At 36.5% G+C, this 18720-nt stretch overlaps 1 protein-coding gene across 5 annotated transcripts in view; it reads left to right on the top strand.

Annotated features, from left to right (window-relative positions):
- LOC120252843 (protein PHYLLO, chloroplastic) overlaps positions 1-18720 on the top strand; it is a 95270-nt gene that overhangs the window by 28098 nt on the left and 48452 nt on the right. For 4 of the 5 annotated variants that reach the window (XM_039261036.1, XM_039261032.1, XM_039261044.1 and 1 more), the window contains 7 exons: positions 5032-5148; positions 11139-11240; positions 12275-12334; positions 12538-12603; positions 13093-13197; positions 13268-13462; positions 13623-13721. In XM_039261036.1, the coding sequence (XP_039116970.1) occupies positions 5032-5148; positions 11139-11240; positions 12275-12334; positions 12538-12603; positions 13093-13197; positions 13268-13462; positions 13623-13721 (744 nt within the window). Of the gene's footprint in view, positions 1-5031; positions 5149-11138; positions 11241-12274; positions 12335-12537; positions 12604-13092; positions 13198-13267; positions 13463-13622; positions 13722-18720 lie in introns of those variants that run through there. The other variant, XM_039261060.1, reaches the window with a different exon arrangement.

The following is an 18720-nucleotide window of genomic DNA, read 5'->3' as shown; positions in this document are numbered from 1 at the left end:
TTCATAGTCTAGACCATATTGTTGCTTATTTCCAAGAACCACCAACCGAGCCTTGTAACGCTCTATAGATCCATCGGATCGAAGCTTGATAGAGAACACAAATTTACTGCCTAGAGGTTTCACAGATGGAGGAAGTGATACAACCTCCCAAGTCTGATTCTCTTCAAGTGCAAGAAGTTCTGCTTCAATAGCTTTCCGCCAACACTCATGCTCTATTGCCTGTTTGTAAGATGAGGGAATGGGTGTAGAAGACAAGGTGGCTGTCAAGGCTGTGGGATTTGAGAAACCATACCTATCTGGAGGTTTACTAACCCGAGAGCTATGTCTAAGTGGAGCAGGTGCAGTTGTTGTAGTAGAATCAACAATAAGGGAATGATCTTCAGGAGGCTTTGTAGTAGGACGTCTTTGATAAACCAAAAGTGGTTTAGAAGATTTGGGATCTGCTGGAGAGATAGTAAACAAAGGTAGCACAGAAAATGAAGGAGAAAGAGGATCTTGATGAGAGAGAAAAAATATTGATTTTCCAAAAAAATTACATTTCTAGAAATCCGAATGCGACGCAAGTTGGGATCATAACAAAGAAAACCTTTTTGATGTATAGCATATCCAAGAAAAGCACAGTTAACAGATTAAGCAGTGAGTTTTGTGCGTTTATGTGTAGGAAGATGAACATAACATACACAACCAAAGGTAAGAAGGTTAGAATAATTGGGAGCATGGCCAAATAACCGAGTGAAAGGAACAACATTATTTAGTGAAGAAGAAGGCAATCTATTAATAAGGTGGACAGCAGTGGAGAGAGCTTCACACCAAAACCGGGTGGGAACAGATGATTCTAATAAAAGAGTGCGGACAACATCAAGAAGGTGACGGTTTTTCCGTTCAGCTACCCCATTTTGTTGTGGGGTTGAGGGACATGACCTTTGAGAAATTATTCCATTAGATTGTAGAAACTGCTGAAACAAATGAGGTATATATTCACCCCCATTGTCGGAACGAAGAATTTTAATTTTGGCTGAAAATTGGGTTTGGACATATGCATGGAAAGATTTGAAGGCAGAAAATATTTCATTTTTAGAGTGTAAAAAATATATCCAAGTGAAGTGGCTATAGTCATCAATAAAAGTAACAAAATACTTGTAATTAGCATGAGAAGTAACTGGTGCCATACCCCACAAATCACTATGGATCATTTCAAAAGGTTGAACTATTTTAGGGGTGTGAGTAGGAAAAGGCAAAGTTTTACTTTTACCAAGTTTACAAGAATTGCAATCAAATTGGATAGCACTAAAAGAAAGTGACTTTTTATTTCCAAGTAAACCAGAATTTAGCAAATTATGAAGAACATTAGGGTTTGGATGCCCAAGACGTTTATGCCATACTTGGTAATCAACATCTGCAAAATCGCAAGTGACAAAGGAAGATGTCGGATATGAAGAGAAAGGAAATTTGAGGGGAAAAACACGTCCTACTTTAGGCCCCCTTGTAATCATCTTCCCTGACTCTTGATCCTGCACAACACATCCATATTTAGAAAATTCTACTTTACAATTATTGTCAACCAATTGACCAACTGAAACAAGCCTAGTGGCAAGATTAGGAGAGACAAGAACATTAGTTAAAGAGGAAGAAATATCACCGGTGGATGTTATAGGTAAGCGGTTGCCATCTACAGTATAAATCTCAAGGTTTCCATAATATTTATGTACATTGGTTAGAAATTGATCATTATTGGTTATATGATTGGATGCCCTAGAATCACAATACCAAGTAGATGTAGAAGAGGGATTACCTGAGAGTCCTAAAGCAGAGAACGCAGAGATAATCATCTGTTGGATTATTTCAGGGGTAATAGTTTGAACAAGAGCAGGAGCATTTTGTGTTAGGGTAGCTGCATCCACAGAACCACTAATACTAGAAGAACCAACTGAGGCAATGTATGCTGATGGAGATCTCTTAGGAGGTCGAGTAGGGCACTCTTTGATAATATGGCCGTCCTTTTTGCAATAATTGCAGAATTTTTTGGAACAATTTGAAGCATAATGGCCAAATCCCTTGCAACAAAAACATTGGATATTACTGATGTCTCTTCCTCTTGTCTTACTGTCCGCTGCATAAGCCAATGAAGCGGAGCTGGATTTTTGTTGTTCCATGGCTGCTTGAGTAAGAAGTCGTTGCTCTTCCCGAAATAACTCATTAAGACATGCATCCAAGGAAGAAACTGGATCTCGATTCATAAGATTAGACCTGGCACCTTCAAATTCAGATCCTAATTTCATAAGAAACTGATCTCTTTTTGTAATTTCATGGACAGATTGAACTGCACTAAGACCTTGCTGAGATAAGGAAGCATAGATGATATCAGTATATTCAGCCCAAAAATTCATAAAATCAGAATAAAAATCAGAAATAGAGATTGTTCTGCTGTAGATTGGCTAATTCATGCTCTAGCTGGAATTTATGAGCGGCATTTTGCTGACTATACACTTTCTTCAAGTAAGTCCACATCTCAACTGCAGTTTGATAAGGTCGAAGATTCAAGATAATATTAGGTTCGATAGATCGTAAAATCCATGCCATGATCTGAGCATCTTTAACCTCCCAGTTGACAAAGTCATCTTTGTTTTTGTCGGGAGCTGGTTTGCTTCCATCAATGTGGCCCCATAGATCTTTACCTTTAACTAATATCTTGAAATGGAATGCCCTGCTGAAAAGTTTTTGCCATTAAAACGGATCAAGAAAGAGTCATACTTTTTTGAATACATGAGGCTACGAGAACTTGATCAAGATAACTAATAACAAAAAAATTGAACTAGGGCTATGGAGAACAAAAGAAACAAAATTTCAAAACTGTAGCTCTGATACCATGATAAACTTTGATTAACTCGAGAAAACTTTGGAGAAAAATGGTGTGTCATTTCTTGGTGGAGAACTCCACTTATATACAAATTACAAATTGATTCTGTTCACATTATAATTATGGAAAGTATAATTTACAACACAAAATCTGTTGGTTATAAATGGCTAATTGCAATGCCTAATATCCTGCATGTCTAAAATCAGCAATCAATCAGAAATTAGCCAAATCTGCTAATAGACATAAAATCAGCAATCAATCAGAAATCAGCCAATTCTGCTAACAGTATGAACCTTGAAATCTTGAATTATGTATGTTGTAACTTTTACTTCATGACTTATGTATGTTGCATCTTTTGTTTAAAATTTTTGAAATGTTGCAGTAATGAACCTTGAATTATGATTTATGTTGAAGCTTCTGTTTTTAGACCATTTGAAGTTTTGGATTTTGAAGCATTCTTATATTGTTAATGTGGTGTAATGAGCAGGATTGAAGTTTAATAATTAATATCATTAGTTCAAATTCCAGAAAAGTTTAAATTCAAGAACAATTTGTAAGCAGCTAAATCGTTCTCAACTTGTTGGCATGTTGTAATTGTGAAATGGATGATAGGCTAATGGTCAAATCTCATCTCAAGTATATTAATGCCTTTAGTTTTGCATAATTTGCTACAAAATGTGGATTCTGAATTCTGATTTTAAAGATAATCTTTGTAAAACTTTAGAAACCAGTGAAATGTTTTATTTACCTTTAGATTAATTTTCAAACTTATGAAATGAGCATTCTATGATGTTTTGTTTCAATGTTCATTTTAATTAAATCAATTGAAAGTCTGAAACATTATTCATAAAAAACTTGTTTACTTTTTACCAAGATTTTACAAAATATGCTATCAACTATTCGAAAAGTATTGTGAACCGTACCATGATCCGGAACATCGTACCGATGAAGTATACCCCCTTTGTACCATTAATTTTTTATAAACTGCGATTCACGTTCCCATTTCCTTACCACGTACCAAGGTGTACCCTGTTCCTGGTAACATTGGTGTAGTTAGCAAGCATGGCATAATAAGCATATATGCTCCAGCTCGAGGGGGAGTGTAGGAAGATTTCTATTCTTGGAGGATTCAATTAGCGAGGTTTTAGGCTATTCCTGATTTTGTGATCATATTTTAGGAGATGATTATTTTCTTCCTTACTTGTAGAGTTACTTGTTGTATCTTATCCCTATATATATAGGATATGTTGTCAAAGGGTATATATGCAGAAAATGTTTTTCCTCAAAAACTTTTACTAATGATCAACCCCATTGCTTTAGTTTGGTTGTGAAACCTTTCCTTCTTTTCCAGCAAAAAAACCCTTTATTGGGCTGAAACATGTTTGGCACTCTAACATCTGGAGCCTATTGTTATTGCCTTTGGTTCTTGGTTCTAAGCTCCGTTTAGTGCCCATCCCAAACAAATCTGTCATCCTAACCTTGGGCTACCTATTTAGGGGCTGGGTGCTGCAGCCCTGGATTCTCTTCTTGGGTTGTCTTAGACTTGAGGCAGACCTAACAATTACCAACTATTAGGAATTACTTCAGATTCAATTTATCTAATGTAATTTCCACAGACATCATTAGATACATGGGAATGTTGAACCTAATGTTACAATCTTTTTAGTGTGTGATTGGTTTTTGGCTATATCTTGGCATAACTTAGAGTAATTTAGGGCACCAAACAAACATCCAAGAGTATCACACTGACCTTCTATGCAATATTTAATTATTTAACTAAATATATTTGGTTATTAATTCTTCTAAAGTAATGCTAATTAGGAAAGAAAATTTTTAGTCTTAAGATTTATATTTTGATTAGTATTAATTAATTAATTAAAAGTATGGGCAACTCCCACGACCAAACTTTTAACCCATTATCTCGACCCTTAACTGAGCACATTCTGAATATGTGATCCAAAAACAGATTTTTTAGTTTGCATCTTTGCTGTTTGATATCTCTCTCTTTTTTAAAGTGTAACAAGACATGTTCCATGTACACCATGTGAGATTGCCTACCTACATTAAAATTGTTTGACTGTGTTTCAGTAATTTAGTAATTAAGATTTTATTGTTTGTTTAATATATTGTGTCTATGGATTATGCCTTTTTGAAATGAATTATTACTCTAACAGATAGAGTTGAGTGAGTTAGGGAGTTACTCATTATTGGCATCAACTATAGTTTGGGATGGGCACTTATCTTACACATTTGGGAAAGCATTACAGTCTCTGGAACTATATCTCAATCAGGTATGTTTGGAAAGCATTAGTTTCTGTAATGTTTTACTTTTCTATTCAACTAGCTTGGATTGTATGATGTCTACTCTCAAGCTTGAGGCAACAGTGTTAAAGTTAGCAATTTGATTTTATATTATCCTTAACAATATCTTTATGTTAGTTGAGTTTGATTTCTTATCTAATTAGTTGTCTGGGCTTATATATCTTGTAACATTCCATGGAGAGGATGTGGAATAAGAGATCAGTTTTATGACATTTCTAATAAGTATTTCTTTGCTATCTTATATTTGCATGTAGAATCTATGTAACTATAATTTGTTAGTCACTATTTTTGTTTTGAAAAACACTAATAATCATTTGGAAACTCCATCCTAATTGTTTTGTGCTCCATATGATTTTGGTGTTGGTAGGAAATAAGTTGATTGTTTAGACTACCGCTTCTAAAGAGTGGCATTTGAAGTCGAAACCTTGACAGTTAGAGATTTGTGAAAACAAAAGATTTAGACTTTTAGACTGGAACACCCAAACATTATTTTTAATTTTTTGTTTTCCCAACAATGATCTTCTTCAAATTAAAAAAATTGTACTTTAGTTTGATTTCTTTGCCATCTCTTATTAGCATACTACAATGGAAATTGAACATCCAGGATTGCATTTGCTCCTTGATCCAAAAGCTTATTGGGATCAACTACGTCCTGAATGAAAAGTTTTTCGTTGATTATTGGTGTTGTAAATCAGAAGCTAGATAGGGTTGGATTTATTTATTCATTTATTTATTTTTTCTCTCGTTACCTGGGTTTATTAATGTCATTAGAGTAGAGGTATCAAATTGCTCTGGCTGCTTGACACAAGTAAAAAAAAAGGGGGGGGAAGGGGGAGGGGAAAGCTCTATCTGCCTATGATATTAGTATGTGGTGCTAAGCTGAGATGTACAGGCCCATTTATAGGTTGTTTCGGCATAAGCAGGACGATTGACATGGCATGATTTGCAGTTTACTTGTTGGAATGATAGAGTGAGACAATAGTCCCACATTGGATAAAAACTAAAAAGTGTAATGGGTTATATAGTTCAAGTGGGGACACTCTAATAACTTTGAGGTTTATGGTACATTGGTCTTCATTTCAATTATCATAGCCCAACGGGAAAGCTCTATCTGCCTATGATATTAGTATGTGGTGCTAAGCTGAGATGTACAGGCCCATTTATAGGTTGTTTCGGCATAAGCAGGACGATTGACATGGCATGATTTGCAGTTTACTTGTTGGAATGATAGAGTGAGACAATAGTCCCACATTGGATAAAAACTAAAAAGTGTAATGGGTTATATAGTTCAAGTGGGGACACTCTAATAACTTTGAGGTTTATGGTACATTGGTCTTCATTTCAATTATCATAGCCCAACCATTTACTATGGTGTAGTGATGCAAATCTAAAATCTATCATGGTGTCAGAGTGTGTCAGAGCCTATTAAGCTTAACAGCCCAAGGAAAAGATTCAAGGCCTAGTAGAAAAAAAAAACCTCTTTCATGCTAATTATAATATTAATAAAAAGACAGGATCGCCAAGACTCATGCCTAGTAAAAAGGGTATAAGTCCAAGCAGAAAAAAAAGGGTTTCTGAGATTCAAAAGCTTGATGTACAAGTCCAAGACAATAAATGACAAGTTGCAACTGAACATGTAACCAGTTGAACTTGAGGGGGGATGTTGGAATGATAGAGAGAGACAATAGTCCCACATTAGATAAAAATTAAAAAAATGTAATGGGTATATATAGTCTAAGACAACAAATGGCAAGTTGCAATTGAACATGTAACCAGTTGAACTTGAAGGAGGGATGTTGGAATGATAGAGTGAGACAATAGTCCCACATCGGATAAAAATTAAAAAAATGTAATGGGCTTATATAGTCCAAGACCAAAAATGGCAAGTTGCAACTGAACATGTAATTAGTTGAACTTGAGGGGAATGTTGGAATGATAGAGTGAGACAATAGCCCCACATTGGATAAAACCTAAAAAGTGCAATGGGATTATATAGTTCAAATGGTGTCACACTAATAACCTTGAGGTTCTTGGTACTCTGGCCTTCATTGGAATTATCATAGTCCAACCATTTAGTACGACCCACTCATGTAAATATAAAATCTATCAGAACTCATCCATGGGAAGCCATTTATCCCTATTTCTTAACATAATCCTCCAACCAAACTCCTAAACAAAGTTGTTTCATATTTATAAAGATTCAAATTAAATGAGTCATTAATTCCATCTCATTGTTTGGTGGCTTAAGCTTGTCATACTTGCAAAGGTTTAATTGTCATTTACATGTGTCATTTGGATTTAACTTGTTGACTGTATTTTGTTGGAAAAGTAATACTACAAGAGAAGTTATTGCTAAATCTTATTTGGAGTAATATGTATTACTCTAAATTTAAACTTCAGCTGGAGTAATATGTATTACTTTAATTTTAAAATGATTCACTTACAAAGGAAGTGGCCTAAATAGAGAATAGGATCAATGTTACTAGGAACGGGGTACGTCTCAGTGCATGATACGAAAACGGGAGCATAGTTCGAAGTGGGTAGGCTTAATTGGTACGATGTTTCTGGTCGTGGTATGCTCTAGAATATTTTTAGGATTGTAAACATTATATACTACATATTTTGCAAAACGTTTGTAACATGTAAAAAATGTTTGTATGAATAAAGTTTGAGTTGATTTAGTTAACATAAAAGTTGAAACAAAACACCACAAAATGCTAATTCTAGCCATAATATTTCATAAGTTTTAAAATTGATATAAAAGTTTAAGATAATAAGATAAAACATAAAAGTTTAATAACATGTTCACTTCCTTGCATTAATATTATCATAATATTTAAAAGTTCAAAACTTCAAATATTTAAAAAACAAAGGCTACAACATATGCCATTTGCCATACTTCAAGGTTCAAAACTTATTCTAGAAACAAAATAAAAGTCTGCAACATAAGTCATACTTCAAGGTTCAAAAGTTTAATATTCTAGAAGCAAAAGTTGTTACATAATCTTGATTGAGTCCTGACTCTTGACCATCACACATGTAGGAATAGGATAATACATGTAGGAGTAGGATAATTGAACACAACAATAAAGCCTACACAATATAAATAAATAAATAAATAAATAAAAATTCCAAAAATGTTAAAATTAAAGTCTTGGACTATGAAAAAGTAGATAGGAAAAAAATTATACAGTTTAAGATTTAGAGTTTCAAACTTACATGAGTCAATTTCATTACTTGGCATCTTTCCCTTTTCTTTAGTCACATGGCTTTCCTTTGAAACCTTACTTGAAAGTGCTTGATCCTCTTGGATTTCTTCACTTTTACTTGACAATATCTCATCATCAAACTCATTATCCAAATCAGTACACCACTGTATTAGTGTAATTGTTAGATTTTATATTTGGGTACTAGTGGGCCCTATATGGGCTCTATATGGGCATAGGGGTCTTACACCAAAAAGTCTCAAGACATAGTGGCTCAACCCCTATACCTATATATAAACCCATTACACTTCTATCACACAACCGATGTGGTATTATATTTTCAACACCCTCCCTCAAGTTCAGCTCGGTCGAACTTGCTCAGACTTGTACACCAGAGGTCTGTTTATCAGGACTTGTACACTACTTTGTGTCTCAGAGGTCCTACACACATGGACTTGTACACTACTTGTGTCTCAGAGGTCCTACTCACATGGACTTGTACACCACTTGTGTCTCAGAGGTCTTTTTTTTATAATATATATATTGGGCTCTACTATATTTCTCTGATACCATGTTGGATTTTATATTTGGGTACTAGTGGGCCCTATATGGGCTTAGGGGTCTTACACCAAAAAGTCTCAAGACTTAGTGACTCAGCCCCTATACCTATATATAAACCCATTACACTTCTATCACACAACCGATGTGGTACTATATTTCCAACAGTAATAAATATGTAGTTAGGATTTGTCGTCTTACTAAAAATAAGGTTGTCGATGATAGGAAGTTGCTATATTTGATATTTCTCTTTGATTTGTAGAAAGGACCAAGTATTAGTGTAATAAATATGTTTGATTTTGATGATTGAAGAACTTAGTTGGTTGTTTTCTATTATTTGTAGAGTTATAATATATATTTGGAGTATATGGGCAATAATGCCTTTGAGTTTAAGTTTCAAAAACCCTAATTCTATTGAGTGTGCCTTAGTTCTATTGAGTGAGAAAGACTCTTCGTTTCTCAGATTACATATTTCTCTTTCAATAGTTTTTTTGCTTGTTTTAGACTGCACCTAATGATGCTATTGCAAGTGTACGAGGACTCTGCTGTTGAGTACTACTTTTTTGCAACTAGAGGTTATCTAGACTAATTAAAGAATAAATAAAGAAATTGGATAGAACTGTAATTAATTAAAACTAAAGCTACGAAACTATGGCTAGCAATGGCAAGGAGGTAAAACTTCAAATATCAAGGGCTTCTAAGATGAGGGTTTCACCACAATGATAAACAAAAGATCATATACCGACTTCTTCTTGTATACTTACTCGTTTGAAGATGACTAATCTTGAGGTACTTCGCATTTCCTTTCTAAATATAGCAAGGTATCTATCTAACTTAGAGCAACTTCTACTTTCATGGTAATTGAATGTAATTACATCTTTTAAGCTTCATGATAATCTTTAATCCTCAAGAAATCCGAATCTAGGGTTTTAGATTTAATCTCAAGGTTCCCAACATGATAGTTCACCTTTCAACCCTTCTTTTGGTGTCTGTGATCATGCAAATATTGGATCCATCACATTCACAAGCATAAAACATCCAAAAAATTAAATCAAACAAAAGTGTTGCTCGGTTTGCTTGTTGATCGATGGAAACCCTTAATTTTTGGATCTATCTCTTTTTGGCTTGTTCTTCAACCTTACAAGTCTTGGTGAAAAAGGTTTCTCTCCCACTTTTGCAACCGTAGCGTCTGATGATAAAAAAAAAATAATTCTTTTCTTGGCCGAGGAGGGTTCGATTAGAGTTTAGATGGCGGCAAAGATGCATGGCCATGTTAGCTAGCATTGGTGGATCATGCTTCTAAATTTTTGCACCGTGATGCATGGATGTGGCCGCTACCACGGGTCACCCATGTTTCTTGTTGGATCTTTCTTTGTTGTCCTTTATTTATTTTTTCTTTTCTTCGTTCTTGAATAAAATCTGAACTCCATTTATCTGCATGCAAACTGATGAATGATGAAGAGTAGTAACTTCAACTAAAAGAGTGAAATTCAATTGAAAAACATGGGGGTGTGAGATGCATGGTCAACTAAGAAGTAAAACCTAACTTTATTAGAAATATACCATAACTTTAGTACTTATCACCTAACGTGATATTAGAGCTTAGGCTGTTTGTTTTGTTTCTGATGTACTAGTTAAAATAAGTTTGATTATATAGGCCTTTCTTATCCTTTTAAGCACTTCTGAGTTGAATTAAGTCTAGATAATATGTTGGGCTTGCCTCTAAAATTATTTTAATCAATGTACCTACTTTTTTGGGGACTTATGGCATTGTTATTCTAATTCTTTGGAGGGATCGTTGTGAGATAATTTTTCAAAATTAGTTGGAGAGTTATATGTTTTAGTCTTTGAAATCCTACCCACTGGTGTGTCGGAGATTAAAGCATGTGTTTATCGACCCTGCACTACATCAAAAAGTTGTAATCTGGTTTTAACTTGCAAATTCTGTTTTGGTGAAAAGTAAAAAACAAATTACTTTGATGAGATCTTGTACATGGCTCTATCAGTTATTTGATTTTACATGCTTTCTTTCTCATCTTGCCATACCTTCTAGTAATATTGATATCAGCTATTAAAAGTCATAACTTATTTTTGAGCCTTGTGTACCTCCTGAACTCCAAGGCTTAGAGCTTGTAAAAGTACTTGTGGTGCTTTCAACTTCTATGTTATTTGTATATGACCGTCTTCACTTTCAGGTCATCCATGAAATTTTGCCATTCAGCAAACACTCCGACTCATGGTTCAACCAGGTTCTTGGATGGTCATCACATGCGAAGGATATCAAAGATGGTCAGCTGGTACTAATATTTCTAATAACTCAGCTTTTATATCTTAGTTTTGTTTTAAAAAATTTTGTTTCAGTTTTATTTGGTGATATATTGCAACATGACAAGAAACATTTAGTTTTCTAGATGAAAACTTATTTTTCTCATAATCCATCCACAGCTCATATTTGCTGCATCTACAGGGGATTGTGTTTGACTCTCTGATTATATTTGAAATTTTGTTCTTGATCCCATGTTTCAGTTCTTCAGCTTCAGTCACTCCATTTCTTCCTCCTCTATCACATAACAGTTGCTAAATTTCTTTTTCATATCATTACTCCTGTTAAGTTCATTCTTTTATCCTCTGTTATTATCCATCTTTTGAAGTATTATTAAATGGTGGTGGTTTAATAGAAATAGTTCCTTTGTTTTGGCATGAATATTTCTTATTTTGATAAAATGGCAGTGGTTTTATATTTTTAAGGTTAATCAACTATAGTTCAGGCTTCTTCAGATCTAATGCTATAGTTCAGGCATCTTTAGATCTTTTGATTATTGACCACACTTATTAAGATCTGGTGACCATTAGTCCCATGTGTAAACTATGATGTGTATCAAATACCATATGCAATACTATTTGGTTCTCATCTTAGATTTCCCAATTGATTTGTGTAGCTTTTACTTAAACTTTTCTAGTAGGTGCTTTTGTTCTAGTAGGCTCCAGTTGAGTGTAATTAAATGCTGGAGGTGAATTTACGTGCCCTCTGTGGGCCAAATTGAATAGGATATTTACAAGGGAGCCAAGGCTTATGATCTGTATCATAATCCATAAGTGATGTTTGTGGTTGGTAGCTTACTGGAAAGAAGAAAGATGAGTTATGAACATCATGCCGAAGTTTAAATGGTTATTTACTTCCAACGCTTTAGCCAACATTTGATCATGGGTTGTGGTTGTTGATATTATACTATTGTGTTTTCAATTACTGATTTTTTTTAAGATATTTTTTTATTTCTCTTCTTGGTTGAATGTTTGAACCTGACTTGATTTAATTTTCCTATGTTTTAAGGTGTCCTTGACTGCTGAGTCTCTTGCACAGTCAATAGCTTGTGGCTCTTGTTTTGAACAGGTATATTTTCATTTTGTTAATTTTCCTATGATAGTTTTCATTAGGCAATGGTACTTACGTGCGTTAAATTAGTGATAGCCCTTATTCTCTTCCACTTGCTCTTTTTTCTCCAATAAGCCGCTTGCGCTTCATTCACTTGGGTTTTTGCATTTTAAATTTGTACTAATTTTGCTTTTGACATATTTTTTTTAATTCTTTTGCAGGAAGATTTTTCAAATTATTACCACTCCTTGAGGCTTTCAGAAACTCTTTCTATTAGTAATCGAGCTGTATGTTTGTGTCTGCATTATTTTTTTGGACACATTATCAACATTTTTTTTTCTGGTGTACTGATTTGAGCGTATCCTATTTGTACAATTAAATAATTTTGTAGCTACCAATTAAAATAGATACTGCAGTAGAATGGACATGGATCTGGACTGAATTCTATTATGAGCTTAATAACCATATAAATAACTGACTTATTGCTCTGTATTGTCAAGATCCCAAGGAAGAGTCACTATTATATGATTAGATCAATCATATTGATATAGCAATTGAAACATCCCGGGTAAGAAGAAAATTTGATTTTTGGTTTTGAGGCAAAAGCAAAGGAATGTGGGTAAATGGAAGGATGATAGAAAGAGAAAAAAATACTGAAGAAATAAATTTTGGCTATGGATAGAAAATTCTCTGCATTATGTTCATTGAGCTCCGTTGTTTTTAAAGTACTCGTATTTGGAAATAAGCTTTGATGCCTTACTTTTATCCATTGTCAGTTTACAGGTTATCTTGGTACCAATTGTTCGATAATGACATGTGCAAATATCAATTTTGTGTGGGCATCACTTATAGTCGAAGAGTGTGTTCGACTTGGCCTGACAGTAAGTTTCTTCTGTTAGCTTAATATATTCTAACTTGAGAGTGTAACTTTGTATTTCTTGTTTTCTTTAGTATTTCTGTATAGCTCCAGGATCAAGATCGTCTCCCCTAGCTGTTTCTGCTTGTCGCCATCCACAAACAACTTGTATATCATGCTTTGATGAGCGATCACTTTCATATCATGCTGTTGGCTATGCCCGAGGATCTGGTACACCAGCAGTAGTTGTAACATCATCAGGAACTGCCGTGTCAAATCTTCTCCCTGCAGTGAGAATACTATGAATTTCTTTACCTATTCTCCTATGAAGATTTTAGCATCCTAATCAATGAATTTTAGTGATTTTTTTTAAAGATCTTAATATTTTAGGTTTATGTCTAAAGTTCTAGTGTGCTTAATTTTTTCATATTTTTAAAAATCTAATTTCAGGTTGTGGAGGCTAGCCATTCTTTCGTACCACTTGTGTTGCTAACAGCTGATAGACCTCCAGAGTTGTTGGATGTTGGAGCTAACCAAGCCATTGATCAGGTACGCAATCCTGTACAGGGCTTGATTTGATTGTGTGATGCACATTTCAACTCAAAATAGAGTAGACTGTTTGGAATATCCATATTAAACTTTTTTTGGGAAGTATAATTTAAACTGAATTGTGTGTATGTTTCATTTTTTTTCTATTAAGTTGGTAAAATGTGTTAGAAGAGAAGAATGAGGAGAGAATCATCATCTATTTTCAATGTCACACTGTTTACAAGTATATATATACATTGGACTAAATGGTAATGGGCTGGGCTTTATATGTTTAACACCCCCCTTCAAACTCAAGGTGGATTAGGAGGATCTAAGACACAGAGTTTGAGAAGATGGAACTGATGTTGTTCTCGAGTCTGGGCCTTAATGAAGAAATCGGCAACTTGAGACTCAAACGGCACATACTGAAGAGCAATGGTCGATTGCTGACAATGTGAACATGTGAAAAACACATCAACACCATTATGCTTGGTCAATTCATAGTTCACGGGGTCATTGCAATCTGTATAGCACCAGTGTTGTTACAGAGAGGAGTAAGGGAGTATCACATGAGACACCAAATTTAGCCAACAACTAACGAAGCCATACAATTTAAGATGTGGTAGTAGCAAGAGCCCAAAGTTCCGCCTCAGTGCTAGAACGTGACACCACAGTCTGTTTCTTGGACTGTTATGCAAGAAGAAAAATGCCAAGAAATATGTAATAACCAGTGATGGACCGGTAGTTAATAGGGTCACTCGCCCAGGTGGAATCTGAGTAAGCGTGAAGCTGAAGTGGACTGGATTGGCATAGAACAGACATCGAGATGCGTTCCTCTCATATAACGCAACACACGAAGTAAATGACCGCAGTGTACTGAAGCAGGAGTACTAATAAACTGGCTCAACACATGAACATCATGAGCAATATCAGGCATGGTGACATTAAGATAGACAGGACTACCCACAATATGGCGATAGCGAGTAAGATCCTCTAGTGGTGTGCCATCGGTGGGACGAAGCCTTAACTCTAGTCATCTTCCGGTCATCATCTCATAAAAACTCCGGCCTCAACTTCCGGCCAATATCTATCTTTTTGGCAGATCTAGATCTTCTCCATCTAGATCCTCTCATCTTCTCCGATTATCTTCATTCGGCCATCTTAGTCAAATCTCATCCATCTTCTTCGGCGGATCTACATCTTCTCCATCTCAGATCAGATCCCCCACCGGCACTGGATTTGCCAGTGCCAACCTCTCTCAAGTCACCATCACCGACCGCACCACGACTCCTCGCAGACCTTCATCAAGTCGCCGTCGTCAACTTGCCGCTGACCACATCCTTGTGAGTTTGAATCATCTTTCTGGAATCCAGTTAAAAGAATTTTTACAAACACAAAGAGACACCCACAAGGAGATACATGCATAGAGACAAGCACAGTGACGGTGTACAGTATTGACACAAGGTAATGGTGCATAGTGAAAGTGCACAGTGACAATGCACCTTGCCGACACAGTGAAAGCATACAGTGACGGTGCACAATGACATGCAGCAGTTAAAAAAACATGGCGAATCCAATTCACCACTCTGATCCGGTTATTGGCAGTGGTGCTTTTCTTCACTCGGATTTTAGGCTTAATGGTCATTATTATCGTGAGTGGGCATTTTCTGTACGCATGCTTTTGCGATCGATTGCTCTTGCTTCTCATTTTATTGACGATCCTCCCGATAATAAGAAAATTGTTGCGGCTGTTGTCAAGTCTTGGCTGGTTGCCGATCATCGTGTCATGTGTATCTTGTGCATGATTACTGATATTTCCATCAGGATGAGCTTTGTCAATAGCCACACTGGTTCTCATTGCTACAAAACTTGCATAGTCTTCAACAATAGTATTTATCAGTGAAGGAATTCTAAACGGTCTTCACTCGTGTATCTAGTCAGTTAGATGCTATGCTGCCGACAGAATGCTCTGGTTGCAAGAATTTTGCCGAAAAGGAAAAACATGAGCAATAAAACCTCATGTTCCAGTTTGTGATGCGCCTCCGCTCCGAGTTTAAGCCAGTACGCATTCAGCTTCTTGGACGTACTCCCCTTCCTATCTTTGTTGAAGCACTTGCATCATTGATTGCCGAGGAGACACGCCTTCAAGCTCTTGCTACTACTTCGGTAATCTCACACTGTTTTGGCGATTCCTCAACGGACTAGAGTGATCAAGGCTTATTCTGTAGACGCTATCGTCTGCACCCACTACAAGAAGACAGGTCATCGTGCTCAGAACTGCATTAAGTTACATCCTGAGCAGCTTGCTGAGTTCCAGGCCAGGTGCTCCGCTGGATCTCATTACGGAGTTGTTACCGGGGCTTCTTCTGATACTCTTGTCCGTGCATCCGGATCTGTTGCTTCAATGTCTGCATCAAGTACTACTGCTTCCTCTTGAGTCTTAGACTCGGGGGCTTCATTTCACATGATCTCCGAAGGTTCTCAGCTTTCATCCTGCAGACCTTCTCCTGATGGTATGTATATTCAGACCGCCGATGGAACTTCTTGTTCTGTCACACATCAGGGGATTCTTACTACTTTTCAATTTACTATTCCTGATGTGTTCCTTGTTTCTCAGCTGTCCATGAATCTTATGTTTGTTGGTCAACTCACCAACCTTCACTATTTTGTTGGGTTTGATGATTCTTCTTGTTATGTGTAGGACTGTCGGACCAAAGCTATGATTGAAACTGGCCATCGCCGTAGTGGTTCTCGCGGACTCTTCTTTATCCTTCCACTACACCCACACTTTCCACTGTTCCTGCTTTTACGCTCTATGTTCAGGGATCTACTTTCCTGCTTCTGTTATTTTTCCACAATGGCATCATCGCTTGGGTTATTTATGTGGCTCACGTTTGTCTTCTTTAGTTAATCAGGGTTTTTTGGGTCATGTGTCTATTGATGCTGGTTTTCGTTGTTTGGGTTGTAAGCTTGGCAAGCAGCTACAACTCCCATATTCTTTCAGCACTTCTAAGTCTAGTCGTCCTTTTGATTAGTTCATTTTGATGTTTGGGGTCCTGCGCCCTTTAATTCTAAAGGTGGTCACAAATATTATGTCATTTTCATTAATTATTACTCTAGACATACATGGGTCTATTTCATGAAACATCAATCTCAGTTGTTATCTATTAGTCATTTGCTAGCGTGGTTCACACTCAGTTTTCTACCGTCATTCGTGTTTTTCATTCTAATTTTGAGGGAGAGTATCTGTCCATTGTTTTTCTTCAATTTCTCTCATCTGAGAGTACTCTTCCTCAACTTTCTTGTCCTGGTGCTCATCAGCAAAATTGGGATCGCGGAATGTAAGTATCGTCATATGATTGAGACTGCTCGGACTCTTTTGATTTCGTCTTTTGTACCAGCTCATTTCTGGGCTGACGCCGTTTCCACAGTAGTTTATCTCATCAACATGCAACCATCCTCTTCTCTTCAGGGTAAATATCCTGGAGAAATCTTGCTCAGTTCTCCTCGTTATGATCATCAAGTTTTTGGTTGTGTTTGTTATGTCTTACTTGCACCTCATGAACGTACCAAGTTAACAACTCAATCGATTGAGTGTCTTTCTTGGATATAGTCTTGAGCATAAGGGCTATCGTTAATATGATCCTTCTGCACGTCGCATTCGAATATCTCATGATGTCACTTTTGACGAGAGTCGTCCTTATTTATAATCTTTTGCTACTCAACCTCCTTTTTCCTCTCCTTCTTCCACAGAGTCTATTTCGTTTCTTCATCTTCCTCCTTTGGAGTTGATTCCTACCATAGAGTCTTCTGTTGTCCCTTCTTCATCTCCTACTCCACCTCTAGCTCCATCTTCAGTTATATCAGCTCCACTTTCCGTTATACCTCCATCCTCAAATCTTGACACTTATCCTTTTCACTATCGTCGTCGGCCTAAAGTTCCTCATGATCCTCACTTCTCCATTCCTACTCTTGATGCTCCGGCTAGTACCACTGATGTAGCATCTAATTGTTTATTACCTGTCTCAACATCTTGGTATGACCTACGTGACGTACTACTATTTCTGCACCTGACAGATATGGTTTTCCTACTGCTGGTGTTGTATATAAGCCTAGCACTTATCAGGAGGAAGCCAGCATCCCTAAGTGGCAGTTGGCTATGTCTGAGGAGTTTTCAGCTTTGGAAAAGACAGGCATTTGGGATCTTGTTCCTCTACCTGCTCAGGCCATTCCTATTACATGCAAGTGGGTGTATAAGGTCAAGACAAAGTCAAATGGTTCAGTGGAATGCTATAAAGCTCGTCTTGTGGCTCGTGGTTTTCAGTAGGCACATAGTTGTGATCATGATGAGACTTTTGCTCCCGTGGCTCATCTGACTACAGCTTGCTCTCTGATTGCTGGGGTTGTTGTTCGTTCTTGGACTATCTCTGAGATGGATGTGAAGAATGTTTTTCTTCACGGTGATTTACATGAGGAGGTATATATGCATCCACCCTTTGGCATTAAGACATCTAAAGGCTATGTTTGTCGCCCTTGCCGTGCTCTCTATGGTCTCAAACAAGCATCATGTGCTTGGTTTGAGCTGTTTAGTTCTGTGATCCGTGCAGCTGGTTTTTCACCCAACGATCATGATCCTACATTATTCATTCATATCTCTCAGCGTGGTCGCACCTTGGTTCTACTCTGTGGATGATATGTTGATTACTGGTGATGATATGGAGTATATTGCTTTTGTGAAGCAATGTCTTAGCCAGTAGTTTATGATGTCTGATTTAGGACCTCTCAACTATTTCTGGGGATCGAGGTGACTTCCACAGATGATGGTTACTATCTTTCTCAACATCGATATATTCAGGATCTCATTGTTCGCTCTGATACTATGTTAGAAGAGAAGAATGAGGAGAGAATCATCATCTATATTCAATGTCACAATGTTTACAAGTATATATATACATTAGAGTAAATAGTAATTGGCTGGGCTTTTTATATGTATAATAAAATGCAGCAACAAGTTGAAACA

This window comes from Dioscorea cayenensis, chromosome 3, assembly GCF_009730915.1.
Source record: "Dioscorea cayenensis subsp. rotundata cultivar TDr96_F1 chromosome 3, TDr96_F1_v2_PseudoChromosome.rev07_lg8_w22 25.fasta, whole genome shotgun sequence".
Taxonomy (NCBI): Eukaryota; Viridiplantae; Streptophyta; class Magnoliopsida; order Dioscoreales; family Dioscoreaceae; genus Dioscorea; species Dioscorea cayenensis.
Note: the sequence above shows the minus strand (reverse complement) of the source record. Positions and strands in the feature narration are given on the sequence as shown.